Source organism: Erpetoichthys calabaricus, chromosome 1, assembly GCF_900747795.2.
Source record: "Erpetoichthys calabaricus chromosome 1, fErpCal1.3, whole genome shotgun sequence".
In the NCBI taxonomy this organism is placed as follows: domain Eukaryota; kingdom Metazoa; phylum Chordata; class Cladistia; order Polypteriformes; family Polypteridae; genus Erpetoichthys; species Erpetoichthys calabaricus.
In genome coordinates this window covers 157,191,998-157,216,370 of record NC_041394.2, presented here as the reverse complement: position 1 = coordinate 157,216,370, position 24,373 = coordinate 157,191,998, and the positions used below count along the sequence as shown (strand labels likewise).

The 24,373-nt window shown below is 36.4% G+C and overlaps 1 protein-coding gene across 1 annotated transcript in view; it reads right to left on the bottom strand.

The window, feature by feature from the left end:
• Nucleotides 1-3,415: 3,415 nt before the first annotated feature.
• Nucleotides 3,416-24,373, bottom strand: part of il17ra1a (interleukin 17 receptor A1a) — an 81,231-nt gene continuing 60,273 nt past the window's right edge. The window contains exons 6-13 of the mRNA XM_028807924.2: nt 22,468-22,515; nt 18,778-18,944; nt 17,261-17,335; nt 15,720-15,783; nt 13,573-13,590; nt 10,967-11,071; nt 10,481-10,504; nt 3,416-8,696 (exon numbers count right to left, since the gene is read on the bottom strand). Of these exons, the coding sequence (XP_028663757.1) occupies nt 7,351-8,696; nt 10,481-10,504; nt 10,967-11,071; nt 13,573-13,590; nt 15,720-15,783; nt 17,261-17,335; nt 18,778-18,944; nt 22,468-22,515 (1,847 nt within the window). The 3' untranslated portion in view covers nt 3,416-7,350. The remainder of the gene's footprint in view (nt 8,697-10,480; nt 10,505-10,966; nt 11,072-13,572; nt 13,591-15,719; nt 15,784-17,260; nt 17,336-18,777; nt 18,945-22,467; nt 22,516-24,373) is intronic.

The window sequence follows — 24,373 nt, the reverse complement described above, 5'->3', positions numbered from 1 at the left end:
CCAAGGAGAGGACAGAACCCAATATAAAGAATTCAGTCAAGTACACAAGTCAGAATTCCAAGATTACAGAAAGAACAGATAAGCAAAGTTAATTGGTATAACTTTATTTTATAAAATTTCATATGAAATGCACTTAGTTGTTTAGTTTTAACCAACAGTTCCATTGTACAAACACATCTGCTGACTCACAAATTCCATTTCTGGTTAGCATTTTGAAGGCACTTTCAGAGACTATACAAGGAATGAACGACTGACACATTTTCTTCTTGCAAATGTCTGCCATATATGTGATGCGAAAGTTCAGATTCCAGCCATTTTAAAATTGCAATTCAAAATTTACAGTATGTTTTTCATTTCACAGTCCAAACAGTCATAAAGTGCTTTACAAAATAGTAAAAAATCTCTAGGCCAGAATAAAATGATGAGACTATTTGCACTGAGAAATTCTTAAAGGTAAGCGGTGTGCATTTTATTTCAAGCACATCAGTAATGAACAAAGGTTTATATTTTTATATTTCAGTGTGTGGTTTTCAGAGGAATCCTGAGGTACTTAATGAAATGTGCATTTGAGAAACCTAGCTGATAATATTCTAATACATCAATTTCAGAAAAAAGTTAAAAATATTTTTAAAAAAAATAACTTCAAATTTTGAAAATAATTTAGTCAAAACAGTTCTAATGCAGCATTAAACATCAAAATTAAAATAAACGATAAAAAAAAAATCTTAATTTCATTAACAAAATGTACACCAGATGACACAAAATCCAGCAGGGAAAACCAAAGCAAATTACAAAAAAGCAGAAATGGGGTTAACATAAAACAGTTTCTAGGTTTGTTTTTTGTTTTGTGATCAACTATTTATTGTAATAAAAATAACAAAGAGAATAATGCAGTCCAGACCAAACGACTCCCACCTTCACAGCGTCTCCCCCAAACATGACATAATAAAAGAACAGTTGAAGATCCATCTAATGGCACTCAAGGAAGTTCAAACGAATTTTTTGATAATTGGGGTGTCTACTAAAACTACTGAAGTCCATGAGCCAAAGACAACTGGAGGGAAGAGGTTTATATGCTGCCATACACACCAGTACGCAGAAGGTGGACACATGTCCTTCAGCAGATGAGAAGAAATAAGACAGGGAATGAAGTGGAAGAGCAGAAAGGAGCACAGAAAAACTGAAATCATACATCAAAGTAAAAAGGCAACAAAAGAAGAATAAAATGCGACTAAAGGGACAGGTGCCCACAATTATTAATCAGCCAACCAGCTACACTGATCTCCAAATTAATGATGACAACCAACTTATATTTGCTATATAAATTTGAATACTACATTGAATTATTTTGGCGGGTTTACTCATTTCATTTTTGCCCATCATTACCATTTGTTTAGAGGGGTTGTGCAGTGCCCAACTTGTCCTAAATGTTTAAATGACTCTGCTTGTAACACCAATTTCCAACTAATGCCTTCAGCTGAAAACATGCTAAAAATTGGATAAACTTGGATACCAAAGCAACTTTCTCCTCACTTTTAAAAAATGCATTTTTAATGCAAAGATCCAGCAATGCTTCTGCAATAATATGAGGTGATTTTTTGTTTTTCACAAACTCAAAAAAAGCTTCACACCATGCAACAAACAGCGCATGTTCATTTCCCACGTTTCATAGCTTGTCAAGCAAAACTGTTATAATTGGAAACAACATGAAGGGGGCATTTGCCATCAAATGAAATATCTAGCATTGCTTTATAAAATAATATATTAAACCTATTAATATGTGGCAAGCTTTCACTCTGCTGCAGTACTAGGGTGCTGTACCGTGTTAGCCATTATGAATGTAGAGAAAAGCCAAGCAAAATGACACCTTTTATTGGCTAACTAGAAAGATTACAATATGCAAGCTTTCGAGGCAACTCAGGCCCCTTCTTCAGGCAAGATGTAATACAGAAACTCTTTTGCAGTAAATGGAATAATCAATGCTGCTCTGCTTCAAGCTGTTACAAATTAATAGGCTACGTAATTATTGCTCACACTTAACATGTTTTAGAGGACATGGTAGAGGCAGCATTAACACACGCCAGATATAAACATTAAATCATTCCATGCACACATACTGTACATTCCCAAAAAGAAGAGTCAATCTAGTTATGTTGAATAAATTAATGGAATTACTCAGCTCTGCTGCTCTTCTGGTTATTGACCTACAAAGGCAGTTGAAGAGACAAACAAGCATTGACTGGAAAGCCTGAAAGAAGAAATTTAATCCAGAATGTCACAAGTGTACATTCCCATATACTGACGCCAAACAAGTACTGAAATGAACATACAATGTCAGATTGGATAACATGTTAATATTATTTCACACATTTTTTGGTAGTAAACCTAAAATAAACATATTTTCAGGAACATAATTTTTTCTCATGTCTACTTTCCTAAAACAGAAATCAGACAAAAATACACTTGCAGAATTCAATTGACCAAAAACTCCAAGCCAAACCAATTTGGGGTGGTCTCTAAGGCCAGTTGATACTTCACGCGACGCAATGCATGCTCCAGCGGATGCTTCTGCTACGCAAGCATTGTACTGTTTAATACTTGTGCGCGTGTACTTTACGTAAATCTGGAAGATTCCACCAGGTGGCAATGCGAGATATCATCACGGTGAGAAAACGTTCGGCTTCGCGGTTTTGTGAATTGGCCTGAAACATCCATTAAATTCCGAGGACACCTTTCCACAACATCTCTGAAAAGGATGTTTAATGATTAAATCCATCAATCCAGGGATGCACCCATTCCAGCTAGCATTGGGCACGAGGCAGAAACAATCCCTGAACGGGGCATTAGCTCATCGCAAGGTGAATACAAGCACACACACACACACACGTGTCATTTTAGTGTCACCAAATCTGCATATCTTTGGAAGGAAACCAGAGCACACTGTGGAAACCCAGCAGGAAAACATGTAAACTCCAGGCAGGGAACACCAGGGACGTGACTCCCTGCGAGACAGCAGTGCCGTCGATCCGCCACCTTGTCACCCCAATGTGTGTAACGAAACGAAATTAACGATTTATCTGGAAAATGTAACATACACACTTTAATGCATTTCATCATGAAAGTGATATCAAGTATAAATCTAAGGATTATAAATGTGCAGAGAGTTGGAATATCATACATTTAATGTGTTCTGTGTGGCGATTGCTGCTGTCAGGACTGGAGGAAGCCCCAGAAAAAAAAGACGGCACAAAAGATGGTACGTGAGACTTTTAAATTGTATTGTGTCATCACGATCGGGAATATGCGACTCTTGAATATAAAAGAACCATGAATGCATCTGTATGTCGGCATTTTGCTTCACTACATTGAACCATTCATCAAACATCAAAGCGCGCACATCAATCCCGTAGGATCCTCAAAGCGGCTTTCTGTCACATGTAGATAGTAAACAGAGACTCTGATGTCACATTCCAACTTTTATCACACTACGCCCCCCGACTTTTTGCTGGTACTGCAACTCGCACATGCGTTGTGTTAATTTCTGAGGGCCTGCTCAGAGGACGCATCAAATGAACGCTGGGAACACGTGGTGGCCATGATGCATGCGCGTATGCATTCTGAGCGTGAAGTATAAACGAGCCCTAAAGAGTAGCTGGGAGCACATATAAGCCTCATAGTCCAGCAGAACATACGAAATACCCACCAGGAAATGAGGGGAGCCAAATGTGAAGTCAGTATGTAGTGATGACCAAGATGATGATGATGGAAGAAGGAGAGAGAGAATACACAAGAAAGTCCAATGAAAGAATTCCATATCCGGTAAGGGTAACAATCAGCCAAAAATCTATTATTTAAAAGAAAAGAGCTAAATCTCCAGTGAGAAACATGGGGAGAGTAGCAAGGCTGGATGTAGTTACAAAAGAAAGCACTTGATATCTTAGAGAGGGCAAGGAAAATAATATATTTAAAACTAAAGAGCCAGACAGAGACATAACACGAGTATAGTTACACTACAAGCACATTTGATTTAACAATTTAACACCCCACCAAAACGAGTTGCAAGGGAAAAACATGCAAGATGCTATCTGTATGTGAGTAGCACTAAATGCAACACACACCAGCATAGTCATCTAGAGAGCCTAAGTCAACCCTCACTTGCTCAGATAACCTGACATGTCAATTTTTCTACCAGCAACACTGATTTGTCACCTTATAAGTAAAAGAGTGACAGATCCTTACTTGACATACACACTTATCATGAGCAAGTGCTGCCAGATTCGACTTCATCGTCTGGATGCTGTGCAAGTAGCAGCCTTTTTAGAGAAGCTCCATATTTATTTATTTATTTATTTATTTAAAGAGCTTCTGGAAAAAGCCAAATTTCCCCCTGCAGACAAATGAAGCTCTATGTATCTGGTTTCTTTTATTACCGGAACTAAACCACAGGTGTTGTTTCAGTGTTACATTTAGTATACAAAGTAGCACGTGTTCATGCCAATTGCATACTTCTCCATTGCAAATGTTCACTCATGAATGTCTAAGCAGTTATTGTGTCTCAGTCTTGAAAGGAGTCTCAGGAAGCAATCACAGCGCTGCCCACTCATCAACATTCCCCCCAGCTGACTTGAAGCAGGCAGACCACACAGAGCCGTAGGAGTCCAAGAAACTTCACTACTCGCTGCCTTTTTTATGGTGACTACAAGGAAATCACAACACAACTGTCATGGGTAATTGTGGAGTGGTTTTCCAATTTCACATCGGCACTTTCTGTGAGCACTTTCATCCATGACGGATTTCCATGTCCTATCACAAGTCATATCACCTTGTACTAAAAATAAAACATATCCTTATATACAGTAGAAGACAAAATGTTAAATGAAATGGTGCTGTCCATTTACTGGCAACCAGCATCCATCATTATTCCGAATTTCTAGTTCATCTACCACTGCTTAGCTGCTGCATACAAACATCAATTATTGAAGAAGTTTCCAAAAATAATTGGAATTATGAAATGAAGATTTGTTGAATAGATAATACAAAAAGCAGTAAAAAAAAAAGTATAAAAGAATGAAAAAAGGTTAATTTATTGTACTATAAAATATATATTCATACATTTTTACATTGGTAGTTTATTTATAAGAGGACTCAAACCCCCTTAAACATAAAGATACTCATTCTGTGTAAGCACAAGCTTTAAGTCACATGTCCCATCAGGTTTAGAGTAGGTGAAACACTTCCAAGTAATTTTTACCTTCATGAACACTCATGTCCTGAATAGGCTGCAACTCCACCACTATGTAAAATTGTTTAATGGTAAGGATAACAAAAGGAAATTCTATTGCAGAGGGACTAAGCAAACAGAAGCAAAAACAAACTTAGCATGTTTATGTAAAGAAACCGTGGAGTAAAGGAATGCAATGAAGCAGCAGAATGGAGGGCCTATTTACCAGCAGACTTACTGGTACATTTATGTCAGTGCTGATAAACAGCTTCTACCCTTGGAACATAAAAGTCGACTGGCAAAAATCCAAGAAGAAGTGCAATGTGGAGTGTGTGATTATGCAAATAAGATAGCAGTTTACAGTTCCCAACTGTAGTATCAAATAACAAAGATGGCACAAGTTACATTAATTTACAGTGTTGTTCTTAAGAGAATGATCACTCCAGATTTCTTTGATTAACCAGAAGAGGAAGATGTGACCCAATAACATTTATCTTTACAACAATGAAGATCAGCTGCCAAAATCAGAATCAGGGAACACATGGCGGCTAGACATTTCTGAATAGTAACTGACCTAAATGAGACAATACCACTTTAAGGAGCTCACTCATAGTTACTCCTAATATCTTACTACTACGGCCCATTCCCTAACCTTTTTCCTACATAATCCACAACCTAATAAATATTGCATACCCCTCAACCCCCATTTATAAAAACTATATACATAATAAAACAGTAAAGAAAACCATGAGAATTACTGGCCCCATCCCTACCCATTCCCTGTCCTCTGTATACAAAACATTTAAGTATAGGGAATTGTGGGAAATTGAAGCCCATGGTGGTTAAACTGAAACAGCATCCCAATAAACCAGAGGAAACAGTCAGGAAAAAGCACACTAACAAGAGAGAAGACTATTAAGACAGGTACTGTATTAGCCATGAACCCTCTAATCTGTATTACTCAACACACATCTCCATCATTCTGATTGAGAATCAGAATATATCTACAATATCTACAACTGTATGCATAACTGTTGCCAAAGTAAAGGACATAAAGTTCATCTGAGGTGGATATAACAGAAAAAAGCCGAGGGCAATACATACAATGAGATCAAATATATAAAGTGCCAAAGAATGAGAATGAGATAATAGGCTGGTGAATAATGCAAATTATCCAGGATGGAAATCAGTGCAGCAAAGAGCCAGTGGGGATAAACTTATCTGCTGCTGCAAGAACCTATTCCGGAGAGTCGTGTGTGAAGTGAACCAAATCAAGATGTGGTTTTAGCTTTTCAGAGGTAGAGCAGGAACAGTTAAAGACCATGAGCTCAGGCTTTCTTAAATGTGGGATCCATTACTTTCCTGTGTTGATCTGTAAAAGGACTAATTATCAGGGGAAAAAAAAAAAACTGTCGCCCCCATATGCAGACTTTTTTCAGGATAATATGTTAGTTCGTGAACCCTAAAAATGTAATGATGAGGGAATCGGACTCTATTGAGTCAAAATACACCCTGTGTGCTCACATTGTCTCCAAAACAAAATTCAAGAGATGTAGGAACCATATTGGCAACACACTGTCTTCTCGAGGAGTATGTTTAATTTTAAGGACGCTGAGTTATTGCTGCAGAATATTTACATCAGAATTATGACAAGCAAAATAGAACTTCAGAGAATTATTATTGCCCATTCTTCTTTGATACAGACAATATCAGTTCCATGTTCGTTTAAATTAACTTGCATGGTTGTATTCAAGGTGTTGGTGTGATGGTGTGATGGACAGCAGGTTCCTTATATTGCCGAGTTAGAGCTGTCACTATCAGCAACATTCATAGTGGAAGATTAAATCTTCTTTAGCAAGTTAAAGGCAGCTAAATGTGTTTAGCATCATCGAAAGGACACCACCTTTGCTGCAATGCAGGCAAACGTTCTGTGATCACTCCCAGAAATAAGTTTGAGAATTAACAGCCAAAGAGCAAGCAGTGGTAGATGTAGCATGTGGAAGCTTTACATCATCATCACCATTAAGCGCCACACAATTCTATCTCTGCATTTGTTTTCATGATTAGTGGAATGAATTTACCTTCTTTTAATAAATCAGATTTGAGACACATGGTATTTAGTAAAAGTATCAGAGTCTCAGGCTTTCCATGTAGCAGTCTTGCTGCAATTTTATAAGTTCACTTATAGCATCAGCATCATCTAGATCAGTTTGGTAGGTAGAGTTAGGCAGTAATGACATATACCCTTGGTCTGTCTCACTGGACTGCCTCTTACCATTATTCAGCTCTGTGCTGCACATATTGAAGTTTTCTTGCTCTGCAAAAGAAAAAGGAAATTGTGCATTCTGCATGTTTTGGAGAACCTGAAGCTGCTTCCAGGATTCAGATGATAAACTTGATTCATTACTGCCCATTTTAGTTTTTTCATGAGGCAGCTCTAGGGCAGTTTTTTCATACATAGCAACTGGAGATTTCCAAAATGAAGTTTCAGTTCTAAAACAGCTCAAGTTGCCTTCCTGCTGTGAGGAAATATGAAGCTCAACTCTGTCACAACTGGTCTCTTCTCTGTCTCGTGTGTTTAGCTCAGACATAAACATTTCACAATCTTCAACTGCAATACTAGGCAGAACAACTTGGGATAAAAGATTTTCCTTCACCTCTGAAACAATAGGTTGTTGGACACAGACCTTACCAGGAACGTTACAGGTCATAATGTTAATGATGGATCCCATGACAGGGTCTTCTGAAATGTTGTCATCTAATGATGTATATGTCATTTCTTTTTCTGTCTTCACACACTCATTATGAAACCAGTCAGGGTTCTGTGTCTGATATTCCAAGAAGTCTTCAATTGCATTTCTCAATTCTCTCCCACAAGGTTTTTTAAAGTATTCATCTGCAGAAATACCTTGTACATGATGAATCCTTCCTGGTTGATGTTTCTCCTTGTCTACGATCCGGAAGTAGATCTCTTCAAAATGTTTCATAAGTTTGTATTTCACACTGATGTTAAAAGGGTCAGGAATATCCTGCTCACTGCTGACACCATCAAAATATGCAATTATATATTTTCCAAACTGTGCCGGGAGCTTGAAATCAGGAAGGATTAGATTTAAAGCAGGAGTAAACATGTCTCCCATCTCAGAACAGATATCCTCCTTAAGAATAACACGCTGTGATGTCTCTTGGGTCAACATTGCTTGCCATTTCATTTGTACACCCTTTGAGCAGAGGATAAGTATTTTGTTGGAGGAATTCTCAAATTCTTGCTTCTGCCAAGCCAGCCAGTTCATGTGTCCCATTTCTCCAACTTGTTGTGTATTTAGGAGATCTAGGACAACATCTATACCACATTCTGCTTTCAAGAATGCAGTAAATTTAAGTACAATCTCCTTGTACATTGGGTGGTCAAGAGAGTACAATATGAACACTTTTCGATGGGTGTCTTGTTCAGTAAAGCAATCATTTCCATTATCTGTAAGTAAAAAAAAAATTCAAAATTCAAGCTATTTGCAATTAATTCTAACTCAAAGACCTTGGAATTAGGCACATTAAAACTATCTTTCAATATATTATCATTCATTAGCATGCTGAATTGAAGGAAATTATTCTAATTTTACTTTCAATATCAAATATTAAAATAACTAAGTAAATACATTTTTGAAAAGTCATACAAGAAACTCATGTTTATTAGCTTTCTTTTATTGGGTGTTAGGGTTTTAGATATTTCAGAAAAGTCTAACACTTCATCCGCTAACAACAAATGTGGTATGATTGCCTTAAAGACTTTTATTTAAACAAAGTACCCCTTTAAAGCTGTCACAGGAGGCTGGGGGACACACCCAGCCGGGACTCTTGGAAGGACCGGGAAGGTGGCATATACATCCTCCGGGCCATGAGGGGGCAACCGCCCTGGTTCTGGAGAGGACCACGGGAAAGGAGCAAGAAGGCTCAAACCCATTGGGGCCCATGGCCACTGCCAGTTGGGCACCCCAAGCCTCAGAGAGCCCGGGAAACATTCACTTCCACCACACCCGGGAAGATGGAGGAAGAGCTTTCCAGGGATGCCCGGAGTGCTTCAGGTGCAAGAGCAGCACTTCCGCCACACCAGGAAGTGTTGCCAGAAGAACATCATCGAGCACCTGGAGCACGTCTGTGTGAACAAAAAAAAGGGCCGCCTACCTACAGTCTGGGAGCTAGAGTCGGGAGTGGGAGCAGGACGGAGCTCTAGTGGAGAGAGGAAAAGGCGGCCCACAGATAGTGTGAGAAAGGCCCATATTAGGGGTGATTGGTGCTGGGAGCACTGTGTGCTGTGTGGGACTGTGTTAAATAAACATGTTCTTTTTATAAAGATATGGTCTCAGTCTGGTGGTGTCCGGGCGTACCTCACAAAGCTTGGTGGTGTAATGTCAATAAATAAACAAAATGCTGCACACCTTTTGATGTTCATAACTATCAATTTTGACACCTATGAAGTACCTTTATTTGAGTGCTAGAATTAATGTCCGGATTGGGATTTAGTCTAGATGTGTGGATGATGAAAGTCAAAAAGAGCAGGGTGTGTGTGAATACGCACAGGCAAACGAGGTTAGCAAAATCTGAAGACATGGGGAAGACATGGAAAAGCAAAAAGAAATTCATTAGCTCAAAGGAACATTTTCACAAAAAAGGAAAATGGACAAATAAGAACCAGGAAAACATAAACCCAGGGAATTAAACTTAAAATATACTCAAGAATGAACCCAAATATGTAAAAAAAGTGTATATACATATTGTAATAAAATTAAATAAAAACCAAAAAGCTAGCAGGTTATTGACATGTTGCTGCAAGTACTGTATGTTGTGGAGCAACTTCTGCACGCTACAAAAACAGGCAGGCCTAAGGAGAGGCAACAATTCAAAAGTGAACAGTGGTCCAGAATCAGAACTGGCTGAATGTAAGGGTCAAATATTGATCCACCCTTCCATAAAATAATCCTGTTTCTGCTGTTTAGGGTTACAACTTGCATCCATCCATCCATTATCCAACCCGCTATATCCTAACACAACTTGCATATTTGGCTAAATACAAATTAGTATTTAATAGTAATAAGTTATATATTATTTCAGTACCTCTGTTTTTAATATCTCATTTAGTAATTAAAGTAGATTGAGCTGCAGATATTATCAGAATTTTATCAAATTGAAACTAATATCACATATACTTAACACTGTCAGTCTTAATATTTTCAAGGAATATTTTATAAAGTATCCACTTACCTTCATCCGTCTGAATTTTAACACCTGAAAAAATTGTGTATAAAATTATTATGTTTTCTCAGACTTGTGGTTAAGATGATACATACACTATAGTATAAAAATATCCTTGGCAAAAAATGAATATTAGAAAATGTATGCCCTCCATAAAGCTAACTAATTTCAAAAATAAAAAATAGGGTTCATTATTATGCCTGAGCTCCTTCCTATACTGCATTTAGGAGCTGGCATAATCCGCTATTAAACAGTAAGCCTTGTTAGTTTTCATAAGATGGAATGAGATGCTTAGTACAATACCTATTTAGAACATAAAAAAATATTTTAAGTTCTGGTCCCCACAAAGCTGATCTAGTAGCTAATTCAATGTCATTTATTTAAAAAATTCAAGTAAAATTTTAAAGAGCACTAAACCTTTTCTCCAAGCACAGAAATGCAATTTAGACTAACAACTGGAATACACCAAGAAATTAAAACTATATATACACTTACCTAACCCCTTGTTTCGCTTCTTTTTAATACATATTATTGCTAGGACAATGAAGAGGAGCAGTCCAAGCACAGGGATGACCCAGTAATGTGAGTTGTTATTATGAACTGTAATGACAATGACACCAGTTACTACATTCTTATAAAAATGGTAGACAATTTTCTGATATTTTTCATAGGGAAAACAATTAAAAATGCAACAGACCTGTTGTTTACATCCATGCTACAAAGACAGCAGTGAATAACATGAAGGAACAATCACACAGTTAAAGTATTGTTTAGATCAGTCTCTTTGTACGGGGCAGTCAGGTTTAAAAATAGTTTGGTAATACCAATCTGCAAATGTACCTATGTCAGATGTTGGTATGGAGCAATATACTATGTTTTGTTGCAAAAGAGCTTCACACTCATCAGAAACCATCAGTAGGTACTGAGTGTTTGAAAACAATGTTGTCATTAATTGCCATTTAGATGAAGAGCAATGGCTAACAGCATTTTGCGAATTTTCTGAAGCAGACATAATTTTCGTGTGAAAGTAAACCCTGTATTTGTGTACTATGATGTCTAACAAATTTACTGCGTACTGTACTGGACTCTGGATACAGTGCATTTTATGTGCATTACTTTACCCTGCTGTAAACAAAATCTCAATAAAGCCCACAGTTTGTAACATATATTTCACTGATGGCAAACACATAACTTCAGAATTCAGAATTTGATATTTAAATTTTCAAAATAAAGGACTTCATTCCATTCATAGCATCAAAATGCCCAAGCTATATTCAACTAATTTCATTAAGGCAATGAAATACTACCCTATAAGGAACACAGAACTGAAAAAATGAAGATTTCCCCTGCCTTATTAGAAAAACATAATATAAGTTATAAATGACCTATGCCGATGGAGCTGAAGGGCCAACTAAAGCCCTACATACATCATCAAGAAAATTTGGAAGACAAAGGGAAAAGTTTCTTTGGGTGAAAAAAATTATTGTATTGTTGGGGCTGTTCCATTTCCAGCAAAAATGAGAGCTGTAGGAGGAGGATCATAGATGCCCATCTTCTAATACATGATCACGTACAGTAAGTGGTGGCTTTTCAGAGGATGGGTATTTCGTAAATTGTGTTATGACTGAATATAATGATTCTGTGTAATTAAAAAATATGTTATAATGCTTTTATTTTATGGTCCTTGAGGGTCTGACTTTTACATGAACCCATGTGCCTGTGAACTAACACCATATGTTAGTTTGAGGTGGCAGAAGTAACACAAGTGGATGCTTCAGGATTATTAACACACACCCACACTCTTTCCTATTATCAGCTGCTAGTTAATCAATCATGAAAATCTTTGTGATGGCAGAGGAAAACACATGAATACACAGGGAGAATGTCAAACTCCACACAGATGGTGCTCAGACTCAGGATGTGAACCGTAGAATATCAATGTCAATGTCAACTTTATTTATATAGCACATTTATATAAAACAACATCGGAATGCTGTGGCCAAAGTGCTTTACAATAATAGAATTAAAGAAAAACATACAATTAACATGAATGACATAAATAGAAATAAAATAAATGAACATAAATAATAAATAGAAGTAATGTTACATAATCACAATGAGGAAAACATCAGTATTACTGAAGGTCACGGAATACAAGTGATTAGAAATGAGTCTTTAATCTTGTTTTAAACAGTTCAATTGTAGACGACTCCTTTATGTGATGATGTAAGGAGTTCCACAGGCGAGGAGCAGCAGCTGCAAAAGCCCTGTCCCGCTTAGTTTTACACTTGGCACGAGGGACAACAAGAGACAACTGACCAGAAGATCTAAGCACTCTGGATGGCTGGTGTAAAACACACAATTCGGATAAATAGGCAGGTGCAAGCCCATGTAAAGATTTAAAAACTAGCAACAAGATTTTAAAATCAATTCGAAAACTGACAGGCAGCCAGTGTAAAGAAGCTAATACTGGAGAAACAGAGTCATACTTTCCTGCCCTAACCAGAAAGCGAGCGGCAGCATTTTGTACCAACTGTAAACTGTGTATCAGGGATTTGCTAATCCCAGAATACAGCGAGTTGCAGTAATCAAGGCGAGAAAAGATAAAAGCATGAGTAGCTTTCTCAAGATCCCTAGAAGATAAAAAAGGCTTGATCTTACCTAATAGATGAAGCTGGAAAAAGCAACTCTTGTCTACAGAATTAACTTGTTTCTCAAAAGAGAGGTTACTGTCAAAGTTAACAGCAAGATTGCGGACTTGAGGTTTGCAAAAGACAGAGAAAGAGCCGAGAAGTTCAAGACCAATTTGGGCTTTAGCTGATGGACCCACTATAAGCACCTCCGTTTTATTTTGATTCAGATCAAGAAAATTATTAGCCATCCAGGATCTTGTATACTGTATGTAATGGTAAACTAAATTTTATAATTGAACAACTGTCTGCAAAGCACTGCTTCTACAGTGAACAAAATAGGATCATAACATTCATGCTTGCAGTTGCCTGCTGAAAACTGTCTTTTCTGGCTTATTTTTTAAAAGTCACCTTTCTGACTTTAACACAGTAACAATGAAGAAGCAAGACACTTTAAAATAGTTGTGTTACCTATTAATACACCAACACCTGCAAAATATGAAAAAGAAAAAAGAAAACATTAATTCTATTAAAGTGGGGTCATTTTTATTTCCTTAATGCATATTGAACACAGCTAAGCAGGCATTAATAAACAGATTTACTATTACACCAGATAATGGGAATTCAAGCTTCACTTTGCAGGTAATTACTAAAAAGTAAAATTAAACTGTAGTTATCTTTAAGTTTTAACAAAGTATTAAATGATTACTCATATATAGGAGTACCAATTTGAGAATGAGCAAAAAATAAACATCAACAGTGGCATGATTTAATATGACTATGGGATTTTTGTTAAGATTGTGAAGTATTCCAGCTGCAGGTTCACTGACCTTTTCTTATCATCAGTGCAGGATTTACGTATAAGCTACACAAGCTATAGCTTAGGGCCCCCGCCTTCTTGGTGGCCCCCAAAACAAATTGTCCGAGTGAGCAATTGCCATATATACTTAAATATACTACAGCATTATTTGTCCCAATCAGGCCCGGCCTTAGGCATAGGCGAAGTAGGCGACCGCCTAGGGCCCCGGCGTCCGGGGGGCCCCGGATCGACTCCTTGGTCTAATTTTAATGCATTTCACAGAGCTTCCAGGGGGGCTCCGCCCCCTTCAGGGGGCCCCTGGACCCCCCTTTCACCTAGGGCCCCATAATACCTAAGACCGGGCCTGCTTATCATCTCCTGTCAGATGATCATAAAACTAAAACAGAATTCTGTCAGATTGTACAGGCTCCATATGCTAGTGTTAAGAACTATATTTTTGAAAAAGGTACAACTATGTTGATAATGAATAGATTTCAAACACAGATTATGAATACTGTTTAACATAAGAAATCCTGTATCCATCAAACAATTAGAAAAAAAAACAAACTTGGAACTGGTGGTGAAACTAGTACGTCTCCACCAACCAGAAACCAAGGCCAACATATTGCCCATTAAGAAAACTGAATGGTTTAAGCTTCTCTATCAGATTGATAGAACCACCAGTGGCATTGTCCTTAAGCACTTGTTTTGCTGCTGACTTCATTTAACGGCTATTAATAGATGACTAGTGTTGAACCCTTAAGCTTTTTTTTTTTTTTTAGGAACTATTTTCTGGGTACACCAGAGAGCTTATAAGAGAATGGAATATTTATTCACACTCTTTCTGTTTCACTCTTTATAACTGAAGAACACAAACCAAAACAAGAAAGGCATCACTTCCACCCCACCCCTTCTGGACCAAATAAATAAATTCATCATGTCTCCTCCGGACATCACTAAACAGCTGCTAGACAGCAGACAGAGCAGACTGTGCTACTGAGTGCTTGGTTTCCTTTTCCTTGCCAAATGGTGAGTCTGCAGCACTACAACAACCTTGTTTTGTCGTTTTACTTCTAATTTATACCAACCTTGCTTTGTCTATTTACTGCCAGCACAATCTGGCAATTAAACAGGGTTTACCTGATAGAGTACCATCTCTTTATTATCTATTGTGTCCTTTCATTTTAAATTACTTACATTATAGTAAATGGAACGGACACTGAACTTTCTGCATACCCTATGCTACTGGCATTTGCTTACTCCACAGTTCTTCCCAATTCTGATTTACCCAAAACTCTTTGTTTCCCCATACTTATAAATAAAATCTTAATCAGTTCCATTATCTAACAGTTCTTTTACACTGCATGATTCTTATTCTTTATCTTTCTGAGTAAAGATACCCTAAGCTAAATATGTTAGAAAATGTCAACTGAAAGATAGCAGACAATCACAAAAGAAAATATGTGAAGAATAGTAACTAATGAACAGTTATATACTCTCCATAGTCCAGATCTCAATTATAAATAGTGTCATGTGAAAGAAACAAAGTGTGGAAATGTGGATACACACACACACACACACACACACACACACACACGCACGCACGCACACACACGTACAGTACATACACATATACAGAGAGAGAGAGAGTGTACTTTAAATCACATTGTACTGTATATAGTTTATTTTATTCATTTTATTCCAGTGCAGGAATGGTTTCATAATGTTACAGCTTATTCTACCTGATGTGCATTCATGAAATAGTGTTATGATGCTCAAATATTGTATTTAGAAAACTATTTGAAAAAATGAAACTTACACTTATTAAATATTTTAGCATGACGTACACAGTCATTTTTACATCTGAAAAAAAAGGGTTGAATCTGAAAAAGACAAAAGTCTCATTATGAATTTCACTTTTTACAATTCAAAATGAAGTTACACAATAATGTGCTTTTCCTTGTACAATTAATTCTTATTGAATAATTATACAAACACGCTACTACAAATACAGTATGTTGCTTTAGAAATGTAGACAAGTTATAATGAAGTTCCCAAATTCAAATAAGGAATAAAGTCAGACTAGAAACCTGCACAAAAAATGTATTTAGGATCAGAAGAAAACTGTAATCTGCACCCTTTCAAAAATAAAATCTATTCAGTTATTTTTAAATGAATATAAAGTATATCCAATAAATCTATTATATATTATTTTTTACTACAATTAGCAAAAATCTACAGATGCAAATTAATTTTAGTACATATAGAAATACTATACAAATAATTACTGAAGATATCTAGGCACTATAGAACTGAAGTCATTTTTGCTTACTGTTCAGACAGTATTACTTATTTCTTAGGTATTCATTTATGTAAGGTTATTTTCTAGTATACATTAGGTATTGTGCTGCATAACTTTATAAGCACCGCCCAAAGCCTGCATTTTCTTTCATGCTGCAATAAATTATAAAAAATATAGAATATTTTAGAATGGTATTTTTAACAACGTTCCTAGGTTTGATTCCTTTTAATATAACTAATGAAAAATGGTTTACGTTAAACTATCATAAACGACTGGCTGCTTTGACTGAAATTTGGTGACGTTATAGAAAAAAAGTAGGCAACCCGTGTATTTTTATTTGTTGATAATAATACTGTACTAAGTACAGTATGCTAACATGCTGCACAGCGTTGACAGAAGCCTGAAGACAATGAGTGGCTTTGGCCTGTTTGAAGCATGCCATTGTATGCAAATGAAGGTCTCCAACAGAACCTATGAACGGTGTAGACAAACAGCACCACTTATCAATAATGTGGACTGACATGTAAAGAAGGGGAGGTGTCTTAGATAAGAAAAAGACAAGTCATTTACATGTGCCTTGCAGATGGAGCTGAGAAGTGGGTGAAGGGGTGGACGTTCCTGCTAAAAAACTGTTTTTTCCAAACACAACTGTTTTAAGTTGTATATTTGTTGTGATCAATTAAAATGGAATTCCTTTGGATTGATAACATACCAACTCCTCACTGTGTGATATAAAAGGTAAAGGTGGATGGAAATTGTTTATTTGTCTATCATTGCATGAATGTGCTATGGATGTATTAGGTTAATACATTTGGCATCAGATTGTCTAATTTGAAGTGGGACAGAGGGAGTAGCACCATGTTTTCTTTAAAAACACAAATGGTGACAACTGCAATGATGTTGTAATATATATGAATGATATGCAGAATTCCTTAACCTTCACTACCATTTGCTGCATCAGAAATGTTTTAAAGTTTATTTGAAGTTTGCATTTAGCACTTTTTAGCTTTCCTATTATTTACCTTTATTTGGAAAACTATTGCACCTAAGAAACTTACCTCCACGGAATAGTTGCAACAACTTCTCTTCCAACCAGATGTTGAAATTTTCACACTGGCCATTTTCAAATTTTCCTGCAGCATTATTATAAATAAAAACATTAAAGAAGCATTTTTAAGATGAAATACCACTGCTTAAAGTATCACTTTAATCATCTGAGGGTATCATTACAACTATCTTAAGTATGACTCTTACAATTACAGTATAAATCAATCGATAATTAACATGTTACATTTCTCCGTTTATTTTATAAATCTGGTCAAGTTTGAACACCTTTCTGAAACAAGAAAATAACTGCTAATATCTGCTCTATAAATCTAAAAATTCTACTGAATGATGGTAAAACTCTGACTATGTTTATTTATTTATTCAGTAGCTATTACTGCTATGGAATAAATAAATTCTTTCTCTCCAAATGTTTAAATAGGAGGATGTTGTATAGACCAAGCATAGGTAATTCCACGCTAGGTCAGGTGGTGGCAGGGTGCACTAAACCTTCTCCTGTTATCTCTGCAGACCAGCCGTGGGAAAACCTGTCTGATTCAGAGCAGAGGACGTCACTTCTGGCACCCAGAAGAATATCACTTCCGGCACACAATCTGGCAGAGGAACATCACTTCCGGTTCCCTTACGTCACTTCCTGTCTGGCCGCCATCTTTGCAAACCCTCGGCAGTTCTTTTTTGGATTCCGTACTAAGAACATCTCTATACTATTTAAAAGCCTTTTGCAGCCAGGAATAATATACGGGTGGCTGCCCAAACCTTTTTAAGTGTGTCGATTCTATTTATTTTACAATACGTTTGATACAACAACTTTTTAAAATAAGAATTAGGGTAATTACTTTGTTGTGCATAATATCTATTCTTTTTTCTGTGTCCACACTGTAGCCACACTAAGTTTTTAACAAAGAAAGCACTGTGTAGATTTTCATTTGATGTTTCCACTTTGTACTAAAAGACTAATAACAAATTTAAATTAAAAAGTATTGTGAACAACATGGTGAGGCTGGAGAAATGTAGACCCAGAAGAAGAAATGGTGTTTTTAATAGCTGTACAGCAACAATGTCTGCAGTGGGCTGGCGCCATGCCCGGGGGTTTGTTTCCTGCCTTGCGCCCTATGTTGGCTGGGACTGGCTCCAGCAGACCCCCGTGACCCTGTAGTTAGGATATGGCGGGTTGGTTAATGAATGGATGGACAGCAACAATGTATCTTCATGTTTGTGTCAAACATCTAAAATCTCGGGAATACTTTGGTGCATTGGTTAGTATGGCTGCTTAACAACTCCAGAATACATAGTTCTCATCCCAGCACACTCATTGGACATGGCATGTTCTCCCAGCTTCTTTTGGACTTTTCAATGGGTGCTCCAATTATCCCACCATACTTTAAAAATATTCATGCCGAATTAAACAGAAAATGTAATATATATGCACAATATGTAAACAAGTAAACTATTCATATTCTGAAAATAAAGCAACTGTTGAACAGAAAAGACAGGAAAATGTTACACTTACAGAGAATGTAATGTTAGTGATTTCTTCTTTTTTCTCAGAACACTGACTTCCATCATAAAAGCTCTTCACAAAAACCACATACTTTTGCGCATCATGGTCCAACTTAAAATAAACAGAAGCCTCTTTTTCATTTGTCTCAAGTGAAATATTTGGTTCCCATAAGTTTCCTAGAAATGTTAAATCACATAAATGTCAAGCTTTAACAGAAGTATGACTGAATTAGTGTTAGTTTCCTAAAAATTAGTAGCCACTTCAATTATAAGATATCTAATACATAAAACTCAGTATCTGTGTGTGTGTATATATGGTATGCAAATTCACTATGTTGGACAGATCTCTGCCAAAATTTGCACACCTCTCTCATTTAATCAGTTGAAGACTATAGACTGTCCCAGCACAAAATTTGCACCTTGGGGTACCTTTGGTTTTTTTCAATCATTTTAACTAATGTTGAATGACAGTGACAGTTGGTGGCTCAGAGCAAGTAAAATACCAAAACAAACTGAAGCCAGACTAGCAAACAAATGGACCAGAGCTTAAAACTACTTATCCAGACAATGCTGGGTGCTTCTTCTAGTAATAGAGAGCAAAATATTAATATACTCTGAATATCAATTAAGTCAGTTACAAAGTCTACCTTCTTTTATAAGCAAATACACAGCACACTTATTGCACTATCTCTGTATACTGTATATTTGCATACTGGATTTTTTATTTAATAATGGATTAATTTTGGACTTTCATGATGCTATTGTTGTTTTTTTTTATATGACTGTGGTCTTTGCTACACATTGTAGTGTTTTACAGAAACATGTGACACGGTACAGACAAGGCCAAAGCCCTCACCTAAAACAGAGTGTCTTACTCTCTACAAGTGAGCAGGAAGCAGCTGCCCCAAGTGAAGAAATGTACATACAGTGACTGACAGACAGACAGACAGACAGACAGACAGACAGACAGACAGACAGACAGACAGACAGACAGACAGACAGACAGACAGACAGACAGACAGACAGACAGACAGACAGATAGATAGATAGATAGATAGATAGATAGATAGATAGATAGATAGATAGATAGATAGATAGATAGATAGATAGATAGATAGATAGATAGATAGATAGATAGATAGATAGATAGATAGATAGATAGATAGATACTTTATTAATCCCCAAGGGGAAATTCACAAATGCCTTGCTCATGCATGAGAAAAAAGGAACCTGTGACACTGACCAGCTGATCAGCTCAGCAGCAGCATAATGTTGGACAGTGATGGTGAAATGGGAATAAAGTACTCTGACAAAGTTTTCAATTTACTGGTCAACTCAGGGAATCACAGTCAGTTATAGTCGCAAGTTTTGGACAATGACTCAAAGAATGAGGTCTTGGAAAAGGGTGGTAGTAATGAAGCTTTTGCAGTGTTGCTGAGTGACAGGGTGAGGAGTTCAACAGCCCAACAAGAACTTGGAGTAGAACTCCTGCTCCTCTGTATCAAATTTAGCCAGTTGAAGTGGTTGGCATGGGAATAACTCAGAAGGAGACCTTGCTGCTAACGGCCACAACTCACTCTGTTGCTATGGTGACTCTCATCAGATAAAGCAGATCAAAATGAAACAACATTACAGACATTTTCAGGTCTCTTAAAGAAAGGCATATGACAATGAAAATTTATTTCATAATTTGGTGATTTGCTATTTTTTTAATATTGAGCTGTGGTAGTGTGTCCAGGGTCCATGGCAGATTAGTGCAGGTAATAGTACAGCTCAGATCCCATGAGTGTGGGTTTGTGGGAGAAAACCCAAACAACCGTGGAGCACTATAGGGTAAAGTGGCTGATTGTTGGTTCATGGGTAACAGCATGATTAGCTCAGCTCTCCCTTGTTGGTGCTCCAAAGGTCGTTAATGAGACCCCTGAAGCCATGCAGCCATAAAAAGTCTGAGAAGGAGAGAGAGAGAAAACAACAGAGGAACTCTGAGACAGACAGAAAGAAAAAGTGAATTGGGCAATGGGGCCAGTGCTGTGAGATGGAAGCATTGCAGTCAGGGACCTCACAGCAGATCTACAATGGGCAGTGAAGGATGACGGTCAGGATCTTTAGCCAAAAGAAAGTTGACAGCAACTGCACATCTCTCAGCCCTGCTGAGAACACCCATTGGAATGAGCAGGGGATACTAATGACAGAGAGAGAGAGCACTGGTGTACAGCACGAGGGCTGATAAAATTAAGGTTATAACCAAATTGTATGTATCATGGACTTAATTGATTACTCAGTTTTAAGACATTTCACTGCATCTTGGATTTTATGGATAATTTATTGAAGAGTGTTGTACCTGCAGTTTTAGCACTGGTTGAATAAAATAGCACTATGCACTATGATGTATCAATCTTGTTCTTGTATGCACTGATTTCAATAGTCCATCATAGTTCAGGACTACCAAAGGACCCGGGTTCAAGAAGGAGATGCCAGCTGCAGGTAACCCAGGCACCACACGAGTTCTATGTCTTGTAACTCTTCAAATTGTACACCACAGCTAAATTGGACTGTGTACAGGCATAAATACATTGTAGACCTACAGCATTTGATTTTCTCTGTAATTAAAATATGAGCTTAGCAAATGTATATTTGAAAGTTCCTTATTCCTTCACCCTATCTCCTCTGTATTTGTGCTTTCATATACAGTACTCTGCATCACTTTTATTTCATGAATATAAAGGAAGAGAGGGTAATCCTAGTTGAAAATACATATTAAAAGCAACAGAATGTCCTGGAACTTCAATGTTCAAGTTTATATGCAGAAATTTGATTAACTCCTTTTCACTCAGGGATTCCATAAAACATGCCATTTGAACAATATATTTGCATACAATTATACACAGCAGTTTCCCTAAGGATGTGAATTTCATTACCTCTCCATTACCCTCCTGAAACGGGTGACAATTCTCCTTTATTGTGAATTTATTTACACACATACATACATTTTAAACATGAAATCTAATTGCAACCTGTGTCTTCCACATGAAATGTCAATGAAGGAAACAAAAATACTGTCTTTCACTAGTCACTGAAGCAAAGGTCTGATTAAAATTACATGCAATTTGAAACTTCACTGTTTCAGCTGTCTGCGGTGGAGATGATATAAATTATTTGACCAGTTTGACTGATGTCATGAAAGTGCTTTTTTTTTCACTGAAAAACTACGTTTTGAAACGCCGCATCCAATTGTAGACACACCACATGACATATGCTGTGTTTTTTAATTTGGAAATACAGGCACCAAATTTGAGTTTAAGGAAAGAAAAACAAACTGGAGAAAAACAAATGAGTATTGGCCACCCAAACCAAGCTGTTCTGAATGAATAATAACACAAAAAAGACATGGAATTTCTTTAATTAAAACATATTCTTAAAAAAGAAGGACAAACAGTTATTTTTAACAAATGAGTTTTAAAAAATGACTTTTGGAATCCATATGAAGGTTTCCAGTAATTTTGGGTGATATGTGCCAGTGATGACCACCAGAGAATAGGATAGTAAGGTTATACATTATTAAAAAAAACAGTAAGCAACATTTAACCCAAAACTACGAGAGGCTTTGACCTTCTTGTCATAACTAACTGAAAGTGTATTTTACCTAATATGTGTTTATTTACCATTAACAAAGATTGTAAAGTAAAACATTGAAACATACCACTTAACTGGCATGGCTTTGTTCTATTTATTCTAGGATCACTGCAACCTGAATATGAAAGAGATCAAAGATATAAAATGTACAAATCTGTAATCCTTTATATTGTAGCACTGCTATGCTAAGCACATAATAAATGATTATCACTTATTGTCATTTGACGTTATTCAGATATGGTCAATATATACAATTATCTTTATATTTTCTTAACCCACTTATTTTTGTTCAGAGTCTTCAGTAATACTAGTTCATCATAACACTATCTAATACAAAAATGTGAAATGTTATCAATTTTGCTTTTAAAGAACTCTGTTCATATTATACATTTACTCCACAACCCCCTTGATTACACAAATGTATTGTTTGTCTGGACTGTTGTTAAATCTTAGTAGTTTTTGTTAAAATCAGGTTCTGTGCTACAGACAGCAACTAAAAACTTAACACACAGCATTCTAAAAAGTAACATATACTTTAGGAAGGAGTTTGCACTATATAGCACCAGTAGTACAAATATCTAACATTTAACAGCTTCACTGTGCAACCTAAACAGGAAGAAACATTCATCAAAGCGACAGTCCCACTAAAGTACAATATCCATTACAAACTACTGAAATTAGCTTTAAGTGGTCTGCCTGCTAGATAAATTACGCAAAATTATTCTTTTTATCAAAAAACTGTTCAGATTGTAGTGTTTAAAATATTGACTTCAAATTACATTTATGTGCCATTTATTGTAGTATTAATAGTCTGTTCTTTGTAGGCTGCATGTTTAACGGTTAAAGATAAATAAGTGAATGGCAGATGTAGAAGCAGATAGGGACAATAAATTGAGACAGAGACCAAAACTGGCAGTTTTGTTTGATTTCAGCAGTTTTGATTCAAGCAGCATGTCTCCATCTACAAATTTCAGATCACTCGGGACCTCCTTGATAGTCCCTGTTACTGCTCAGAAAAATTGCCTAAGACTTCTAATTATACATAGTTAATACTGAATTACTTTATAACATTAAGTACTGAAGACGATACAAATGGACTGGAAGGTCTTTTAAGACAATTTTAAACATTAAAGATTTACAAATTAAGTATATTTCAATTTTACCTCTTTAATGAGTTTAGTTTTTTCTTTAACTTTTCTTTTAATGTTTGCAAAGCATTTCAGCAACACTTATGTAAAACAATATGCTGTATAAGTTAATTCTATACTAACTGAAGGGGTAATAATGCCAATCCCAGAATTATACAGTTGTTTTCTTTTAAACTTAGGTATAAATACATATGCATACATTTCAGTGTTAATTTTGACAATACATTTTGATTTAGCTTTACTCTTAGTCTGCTGACTAAATTGCATTTTAGTTTTAGTCACATTTTAGTCATTTAATTATTCTTAAGTTTAGTCTAGTTTTATTCGACAAAAGGTAAATTAATGTTAGTTGAGAAAAAGTAAATTGGTTTTAGTCAACTAAAAGTAAAAGTAAATTAGTCAAACAGTCAAAATCAGGTGGATATCTTATTTCACATATGAATATGTACAGATGCACATCCTGTACCTCCAAACTATTATATTAACAAGCACACTAATGAACCAAACCAACCACATGTAGTGATTACTGAACTTAAAATGAAGAGTAGGTGTAGAAAGGATTTCCTCCAAAAGATCTTGATCAGATACTGTCAACTCTGGTCTGTCATCACAGTTTTCTGGCCCTCAAAATGCCTTAGTTATGCTGCTATATTACCAAAAAATGTATATGACAAGTGCTTTTACTACATTCTTCACATTTTATGGGTTATGGTCATAAACATTAGTTTGCCCTCAAAAACCAAATGAATAACACAAACTTAGTGTTTGCATATTTGTATTTAGCAGTGAATCAGTGCTGTTTTCACGTACTGTACGTGTGCATAT